Below are 10,000 nucleotides of genomic sequence, written 5' to 3'. Positions count from 1 at the left end.
TACTGAAAGCCTTACTTCCCATCACTTTCACAAAAGTTTCTAAACAAGTTCTGCACTGAATATTTCCTAAATATAGTGCTATGCAACTGTACTTTATAGCTTAATCAAATATGCTAAAGATGGGATTTGTAATTTTCAGGTTTCTAACAGTTTCTCTGGTTTGTATAGTCTCATGCACACAAACTTTTGCAATTACATTTATCCACAGTATTACTAAATTGCCAGACATACATACTCCATCGTACATTCCAGACATGTTAACCAATTTCATCACAATGAGACGCAATACAAATATCTAATCTTGAAAGGCTTAAGTGAATATCAAGAACTTTATCATTATTCACCTTACAACAAAAAGTGATGCCATCTCCTAGACAACTTGGAAATCCTGTTAACAAAGCATTCCAATATACAATCATGCTTTACACATGGAGGATTACTTATATCTGTGAATCACTTAAAAGGAGTAAAATTAAAAGAATGATTTCATTCTTATCTCTGACCATAGTAACTTCCATAAGCCCCCCAACCCTGCTGTCCATAACCATAACCACCCTGTTGAGCTGGATAGCCCCATCCTTGGTAGTGTGATGCTCCATAGCCCTGTGCATAGCCCTGGTTGTAGCCACCATATCCTGCCTGCTGGTAGCCTTGGTAATTTGTGTTGACAGCCTGCTGTTGCTGTGCTGTTCCTGTTGTGCCATTGACAGGGCTGGGGCTGGTCTTCTCCTGGCTCCCTCTCTTCTCTCGCCGCGACTCAATACTATAAATCACACAACAAGGTAAATAAACAATCTTTTTAAAGTGAACTGCAGCACTAGTTTGGTATACATATAAGAGAAAAAGTGCTAGTTTCATTTCTGAAATCATAACCATTTCATCATTAGTTGTTGCGCCTAATCTTTCTTATCATATTTCAAAGGCTAATCAATGATTTCACAGATGATCCCTCTGAATGTGGCTATCTAGGAGGTAAATCTTCTCCATAGATGACACTTAAGTATTAAAATAGGAATGCAAGCTTAGATATGGACTTGTGTTACAATAAGATACAGCATTGTGTACTTACACAGATATACCCCCACTGGCTGCATCTCCTTGCTTGCTGGTATTACTTGCAGTATCGGTTTCTGACGCACATGCATCCATTTGTCTCACCTCCATCTGAACTTCCCTCAGGACACGCAGGCCAGTGGTTACACTGAAATTTTTTTTTAATCTCGTCAGAATAACTAAGTACTAAATTACAACTGCAACTATTTTCACTTGGCAGCCTAGTTATCAAACTCACTCTGAATAAAATGCTTCACAATATAAAAGAATTCTGGATACCCCCACTGGCTGCATCTCCTTGCTTGCTTTCAAAATATCTTATTTGTCTTTAGAGAACACTGATCCCCATCAAAACCAAAATACATGTGATACAACATTACATTCCAAGACTAAGGTGAGACTGTTCTTTACCTGTCTGTCTCCTGTCCACATTCAGACATGAAGTGGAAGTATCGGTGAGCAAACATGACTCTGGTTCCGGGCTGTTGACAAGAATCAAGCCCCTCTTTCAGGATATCTGCCGCCATATTAAATTTTGGAGGCTGACATAGTAGAGCCTGATCCACCAATGCTAGCAACACATTGCTGTTATTCTGCACCAGAAGAAAAAGCATAGAAATTACTAGAAATACTTTGCTTCTTATGTCCTACTGATAACACAAAATACATAAATTAATTTCAATCAAACAGGACAACTTTAAAGCCTACCTTGTTATATTCATGGGCCTCTCTGAGGATCTCAACTCCTTTGTCTGTGTTACCACAGAACTGAAAGAGAAAAAAATAATAATCAGTCACCAAACATTAATAAATACAAATTGGATTATCCACATAAACAGGAGAGAGAAAACAGAAAATATTATAATGATATGTATCTTTGGTAATGAAAGTTCACCAACCATATATGCAGAGTTGTTTCTTTATCTCTTTGGAATCAAACAATTCTTGCTTCAAATAGTAACTGAAAAGAAACCTCAATATCTATTCAGTTGGAAAGCCTCCAAAGTATAAGGTTTCTCTGGTATTTTTTTAAGAACCACAGTCATCATATCACTTATTTTTTATTTTCAGTTTTTCTCAAAAAAGAAAGAAAAGAAAAGAAAAGAAAAGAAAAGAAAAAAAAAAAAAAAAAAAAAAAAAGAAAGCTCTAATGCTGAGACTTTGAGGGTGATTTGTATGTAAACTTATCATAAATCAGTTTGATATTCAAAATGACTGGTAAACAGAGTGAAAAACTGTGCTCAAGTGATCAAGCACGGTTAGCCACTCAAGTGAAAAATCCGAATTTTGGAGACAACAAATTCATTATGTATGACACTAACCAGTGTGTGGAACCTCGCATACTTGAGCGATACATGTGAGTGTGCATTTTTATCTTCCCTTTCTTGGCAGATTGCAAGACAGCGATCAAATATTTCTTTTGTAGCTTCCATGTTACCCCTGCGACGCTCAACCCCAGCAGCTTGCATCCAAGATTCTAAACTTCCAGGGACTCTTGTCTGTATATCTTCCAGGATCTCTAGGGCTCGGTCTCCATCACCTGAGGAGATACAAAGCTTTACAGAACTGCTGGGAAAAGTATTCACAACCAATACACAACAGAGTAAAAATATTGGATTCAAGGATCCAAGTTAATCACATGTACATCTGTATCTATCTAATGCAAGTTAATAAAAGGGCAAACTCTCAATCCACATCCTAGATCTTTATCATTTTTTCTTCAGAATATTTTTGGATTATTTGTAAAGAATAAACAAAACATTCACAATTGATCCCGCCAAATCGCTTCAATTTCCGGATATAAATATATCCTTCATACATCTACAGCAGGTGTTCCCAACCTGGGAGCCATGGGGTACTTTCCTGGGGGGCCATGAAGATTATCATATATTGGTCAGGGCCACATAATGAAAACAGTTGGGAACCACTGATCTAGTAATATGAAATTCAAATATAGGTTTACTGAAAATGGCTTACTATGGATAATGCTTTTCTTTTTCCTACCACTTAATCTGTAATTCAGTACTTATATTTTATCAAATACATGCGTAATAAAGAATGAAATTCTGTGTATTATTATAAAATGGCAAAAGTTCCTATTCAAGTTACAATAGCTAGTCTCTAAAAGAGTTTAGTGATGTGTCAACACATCTTTATCTACATTTCCAACAAGAAATTCATTCTATAATTGAAATCCTTTATGTCATATACAAATTGTTTTCATGTGGTAATTTTAGCTCCACAAAAGTATGACATTACACACATACCTTTCTCTTCTTCAAATGCTGCCCAGGAAAGATGTGGTCTAAACTTGTCACGGAGATGAATGAGACAGGCCCTTTGGTATATTCCACGGACATCACCCTCTGGTGCTCCTGATTCCTCCAGATACCTTATGTACTGCAAAATTACATCTCAAATTAACAGAATATCTTAATATGATACTTACTAAATTAGTCACATAAAGTTCATATGCATTTAGATGTATATACAGCTAAATAAGCATATGTTCACACTTTCACCTTCCTTTGATACAATAAATGCCCTTTCCTAAAGAACTTTACTTCTGCATAAAGAGGTAGAAATAATAATGAGGATTAAAGAATTGTAATATTAACCTCTATCCGGATGATGTCCCAATAATGTTATGAAAAATCTGGCTTGGTGTCGTGAACACGCCATCACAGGAAAAAGTGGCAGATGTGAATGAAGGATGAAAGGCGGGAGTATGGGAAAGACTCGCCACGAGTGCACACCCTCTTAGAGGGTAGGGTGATTAAACTCATTTGTTATTCAGGATGGGGCTTTTGTATTATTTCCATTGATAAGTGAGTGTGGAATGTATTGCCCATGAGCCATGACTGGAAGAGCACCAGCTCCAGGGAGGATGCTGTTTCCATGCTAAAGATCCTATTCCTGGTCACGATGACTAGCAAAGCAGGTTGAACTATAGAAAATTATGCACCGAGTTATGGACTATCTTGAGAGAAGAGATGGAGTCTGTGCAAGGAAAATAGTCTAATACCACCTGGATAAAGCAAATCAAATGACAAATAAAGACCCTGGAAAGTTTAAAAACACTTATGAACAAAGAGAAAAAAACATTGCAAAGGGGAGGCACTGAGTCTTGTCACCGCAACATGAGTGTCTGTGTGCGCCTGGCCTAGAGACCACACACCCTCCAGAGTAAGCCTGTCTGTATTTTGTGCCACATGATGGTGGTGAAACATTCTTAGAAATAAAAACTCAGAAAAGATATCATCAACCTGCCTCCATAATGCATACCCCCCCATTCCCCACCACACAAACACACACACACAAAAAGAAAAAAAGAGTGAAAAAATGAGAGAATTCACTACCATATTTGAAAATACTCAATAAACACCTACCCTCATCCAGAACTCCTCGTACAAGGCACAGGCAATGAGACATCTCTCAAACAATACTCGGACTCTTGATGACTTTCCCTGCTTAATTTCATAATCCAGGTAATTCCTCCAGGCTGTCAGCTGGCTCTTCTCTAGAGGCTTCACATGGAAATATGGCCTCTTGATGGCATCCTCATAGCTCCACAATGCTTTAGCTTCTACAACATTTGCCTCGTGAATCTTCTGACGTGCAGTTATAATACTCTTCTGCAGGGCTTTGGTCTCTTCATCCTGTAATCATTTGTATAACTTTGAAGTCATCCAGCACGGCCCCTATAATGCTATTTCACAAGATAAATCTATACTTGTGATTGATAGTGAATGAACTTTATCTACATAAATCTGGAAGTTAGATCATGATTTTTTCAAAAACTAAATCAAATATAAGAAACAATATATAAAGCACAAAAATACCATCTAAAAGGAACAATCTTACCACGTTTGTCCCCACTTGTTCGTCCCCAGGGGCTGCCTCCACACCCGGGGGGGCTTCATCTGGAGTCTCAACATCCGTGCGGTTCAACTCGGTCAGGACAGACCGCCGTAAACTGAGGAATTCATCCACGCCAACTACTTCACTTGGAAGGTGCTTTTTCACATGCTCCTGGAACCTAGTTAAGAGATACATGAGCCACATCAAATGCAGTGCCAACTCATAAGAATGACTTCTTATGAGCCATCATTTCATATTTCTTCTTATCTAGTCTAAAAATAGCATTCATATATGTATTCAAAATATGGGGAGACATACTTAAGGGGAAAAAAAAAAAAAAACATAATGAAGGATTCAAAAAGTTTTGTTTAATCTTGTGTGTATTCTATACATGTATAAATATTTTTTTCTTTTCTTTTACCTCATATGATGTAATAATATTCAATAGGATTTACAAATTCCATTCCAATAAAGAATGAGAGAAAAGAAAGACCTAAAAGCTATTTTTCCCACAAACTAGAATGCTGAGGTTCAATCATTCTCTTTCCAATTCCTTATTCTTGTCAAAAAAAATTCCCATGAAATGCACAAATGAAACTTGCTCCAGGAGAACACTTACTTCTGCCAGTGCTGCATGTATTTACTTGTTGGAGTGGCTAGGAGTCTTTCATACAGCAGTGTAACATTTTTCCACCTCTTACCACCACTCTCCCAATTTATGTATGCCTCCCACAGCTTGTCTGACCTAAGGGAAAAGATTACCATTATAACACTACCAATTTAGAAAAATAACATAAGCACAACTAAACAAAATGCAAAATATAATTAACCCCTTCCCGACGAGTCATGTCTCTGGACATCATAACAAGCCGCTTGAAATGTGGCGTGTAGCTGTATGCCACAGCGGTGTGCCAAAGCGCTACGAGGCAGTGATTCAGCTTGATGTACCGAACTCTCGCGCTAAAAGTCTGCGCATTGCCATTAATCGCCACAGCATAGAGTTTTTTTTTTTAGTTTTCTTCACCCGTCACCAAGGGGTTAAATACTTTATGTTTATATCATTAAATTTCCATTATACCATGTGATGTAATGAAAATCATAACCAAAGGGTTTACATTCACGTGGGTAATTCTACATTCTTATACGAGTGTGAAAATGGGTATAACATTTTTGACAAACATAATTCCTAAACATAACTACCCCATCCAATTGAGGGATGGTCCCCTCAAAGCCTGTAATCATTATATAATACATTCTGATATATAAATATTCTGATACCATGTTTTCACATATATTATTTCACAAGAGATGGATATATTGCCATAACATAACAGATTTCCTTTTGAAAATGTTAGTAAGAGGACAAAATAGCAGTCCATTTGACACTTAGGCTAAAAATAGGCCATGTGTTCCATCTAATATATAACCCATAGTTTTTCACAGATCTCTTCCAAACAAACAGTCAGATCAGCATGGCTCTTTAGCATGGTCTGGTTCACACCATGCCCTAATCTTTGGTACCATAGTTCATTACCAACATAATCTCTGACTGCTGGGCACACCTATACCCATAACAACTCATAATGATGGCTATGACTATAGGCATCACGACACACTAGAGCGAGTCGAGTGGGAAGTTCCGCTACATGTAGCAGACTCAAGGGCCCAATGGCTGGACAATTGCCAGAAGCCACCGGAATCAGCAATGCCGTGAGATTACTGGTACCATCATTGTTGGGTTAATTATGCATTTAGTATTGATTTTTAGAGAATATTACTTTCCAGCCAAGAAGGCATTCAAACATGTAAATCATGAAGTTGTCACTTTCACAAAACCACTATTCCTTTCATATCGCTTCCCCTTCCCTCCCTAATCACTTGCGCCTCTCTTAAAACAAGCAAGCAAACAAACAAGCAAACAAACAAACAAACAAACAAACAAACACACACACCGTCAGGGAAGGCAACATGAAGCCACCCTGACTGATCTTTCCTGATGTCTCAAGAAATGGCCTTCAGGCATGTGGAAAAGACTAGGTATGTTCACCTAATGCTAACGGGTCTCAGAAATCTCTCAGCATCAGTGATTTCTGGCAACGTCCAGGCACTCGTCATGGGAGTCCACTGATGTAGCGAAACTTCTCCCTCCACGCGCTCTAGCATGTCGCCGAGTGTATAGCCGTACCCCACAGACCACGCAGTTTGTTATAATAGCTCAACATGTGATCCGTCCATAAAGGTTAAGTGAATTGACAGAGAACCTAGGGTCGCAAAGAAACGGATGCCAGAAGGGACCTGTTGTAGAGCAAAGCACTAGAAGAAACATACTTCAATTATATATGTGTGTATATATATATGTATGTGTGTATATACATATATATATATATATATATATATATATATATATATATATATATGTATATACACACATACATATATATATATATATATATATATATATATATATATATATATATATTTATACATAAATACATAGATATAGATGATACACACACACACACACACACACACACACACACACACACACACACACAAAAAACCCGTTATACATGTGTATAATCGTCATAACAAACCACTTGATCTGCTGGGTACGGCTATACACGTGGCGACATACTCAAGTGTGTCAAGTGGGAAGTTCCGCTATATGTAGCAGACTCCCTATCCCACCTGAAGGACAGTTGCCAGAAATCACTAGAGTCTAAGACACCAAGAGATTTCTAAGTCCATCACTGATGGGAGAAAAAAAAAAAAAAAAAAAAAAAAATATATATATATATATATTATATAGATTTTAATTCAAAATATATATTATATATGTAATACATATATTATATATATATAATACATATATATTAACAGACAGGGAGAGAGGATGAAGCGGCACAGGAAGAGGGAGGGAAAGGGGGAGGAGCGAGGAAGGAGGAAGGAGGAAGGAGGAAGGAGGAAGGGCAGTAGAAGTGAGGAGGGAGAGGTAACGGTTGTATAGGCATCACAACTACATCACACCTTCTTGGCTGAAGGATAAAACGCTATAAAAGTCAAAAGAAAATGCTATAATTAAGTAGTGAGGAGGGAGAGGTAACGGTTGTATAGGCATCACAACTACATCACACCTTCTTGGCTGAAGGATAAAACGCTATAAAAGTCAAAAGAAAATGCTATAATTAAGTAGTGAGGAGGGAGAGGTAACGGTTGTATAGGCATCACAACTACATCACACCTTCTTGGCTGAAGGATAAAACGCTATAAAAGTCAAAAGAAAATGCTATAATTAAGTAGACTTATAAATTCACTCTGGAACCAAAAATTAGGGCAGGGTGTGAAACAATGTGCTAAAGTGCTGTATTGACCTGACTATTCATTTGGAGGATGAATGATGGTCAAGGCCTCTGAAACACACAGTAATTGCATTTAAAACTTTATGTGGTTTGACTGGGTTGTCATAAAACCTCATGGAAATAAACATCAAAGAAGGAAAAAGTGGTAGATATATGTTGACCTTAGCCTGTGAAATTTAAGAATGCAGTTTTAATAAAAAGCCTCTTACTTTTACTCTCACTCTCACAATTACACACTCACTCACAATCACTCTCCCACTCTCGATCACATTTTCTTTCTTCCTCCTTCTCAATCACTCACATTCTATTACTCACATATACTCTCTTTCCCTCGCAATTATAATTATACTTATGCTTACTCTTACACTCTCACTCTGCTTCACTTTCACTCATTCTGCTTTCAATCTTACTCGCTCTCTCTCTCTCTCACTCTCACTCTCACACTCTCAATCTTACCCTCACTCTCACACTCTCAATCTTACCCTCACTCTCACACTCTCAATCTTACCCTCACTCTCACACTCTCAATCTTACCCTCACTCTCACACTCTCAATCTTACCCTCACTCTCACACTCTCAATCTTACCCTCACTCTCACACTCTCAATCTTACCCTCACTCTCACACTCTCAATCTTACCCTCACTCTCACACTCTCAATCTTACCCTCACTCTCACACTCTCAATCTTACCCTCACTCTCACACTCTCAATCTTACCCTCACTCTCACACTCTCAATCTTACCCTCACTCTCACACTCTCAATCTTACCCTCACTCTCACACTCTCAATCTTACCCTCACTCTCACACTCTCAATCTTACCCTCACTCTCACACTCTCAATCTTACCCTCACTCTCACACTCTCAATCTTACCCTCACTCTCACACTCTCAATCTTACCCTCACTCTCACACTCTCAATCTTACCCTCACTCTCACACTCTCAATCTTACCCTCACTCTCACACTCTCAATCTTACCCTCACTCTCACACTCTCATTCTCACTCTTACTCTCACACTCTCATTCTCACTCTTACTCTCACACTCTCATTCTCACTCTTACTCTCACACTCTCATTCTCACTCTTACTCTCACACTCTCATTCTCACTCTTACTCTCACACTCTCATTCTCACTCTTACTCTCACACTCTCATTCTCATTCTCCCTCTTACTCTCACACTCTCATTCTCACTCTTACTCTCACACTCTCATTCTCACTCTTACTCTCACACTCTCATTCTCATTCTCCCTCTTACTCTCACACTCTCATTCTCACTCTTACTCTCACACACTCATTCTCACTCTTACTCTTACTCTTACTCTCACACTCTCATTCTCACTCTTACAATCACCTACTCACACTTTAAAGCACAACCAAACTCCCACTCTCCCACACTCACTTACAGGCGCTCTCTCCTTGTCTCTACCTGGGAGGAGGAGGATTAATCAACCTATCTCAAGTTTAGGTTCAAACTGATGTCAAATGAGTATCTAGAACATACAGAAGTTAACATCACATCTTCATGCGTGGTCTAATACACACCAACACATGTATATTACACAATGTATAAAAGAACAGAGACCAATTGAAGCTGCTCTTTTCCTAATGTAAAAAAATCTTAAATCACATAATAACTTATTTACAGAAAGATTATAATGTGAGTGAGGTAATTACTTTTGATCACATTCAAACCACTAGAACCATAAAATCTAAATTGTACATGACTGA

At 38.1% G+C, this 10,000-nt stretch overlaps 1 protein-coding gene across 3 annotated transcripts in view; it reads right to left on the bottom strand.

Annotated features, from left to right (window-relative positions):
- Positions 1-10,000, bottom strand: part of LOC125039413 (pre-mRNA-processing factor 39-like) — a 34,834-nt gene that overhangs the window by 719 nt on the left and 24,115 nt on the right. For 2 of the 3 annotated variants that reach the window (XM_047633303.1, XM_047633305.1), the window contains exons 6-14: positions 5,534-5,659; positions 4,918-5,092; positions 4,443-4,712; positions 3,321-3,453; positions 2,376-2,593; positions 1,762-1,821; positions 1,465-1,646; positions 1,070-1,201; positions 1-763 (exon numbers count right to left, since the gene is read on the bottom strand). The exon at positions 1-763 is cut by the window's left edge and continues 719 nt beyond it. In XM_047633303.1, coding sequence (XP_047489259.1) covers positions 493-763; positions 1,070-1,201; positions 1,465-1,646; positions 1,762-1,821; positions 2,376-2,593; positions 3,321-3,453; positions 4,443-4,712; positions 4,918-5,092; positions 5,534-5,659 — 1,567 coding nt within the window. In that variant the 3' untranslated portion in view covers positions 1-492. The remainder of the gene's footprint in view (positions 764-1,069; positions 1,202-1,464; positions 1,647-1,761; positions 1,822-2,375; positions 2,594-3,320; positions 3,454-4,442; positions 4,713-4,917; positions 5,093-5,533; positions 5,660-10,000) is intronic. The other variant, XM_047633304.1, reaches the window with a different exon arrangement.

The sequence above is a fragment of the Penaeus chinensis genome, chromosome 27 (assembly GCF_019202785.1).
Source record: "Penaeus chinensis breed Huanghai No. 1 chromosome 27, ASM1920278v2, whole genome shotgun sequence".
Lineage (NCBI taxonomy): Eukaryota > Metazoa > Arthropoda > Malacostraca > Decapoda > Penaeidae > Penaeus > Penaeus chinensis.
Note: the sequence above shows the minus strand (reverse complement) of the source record. Positions and strands in the feature narration are given on the sequence as shown.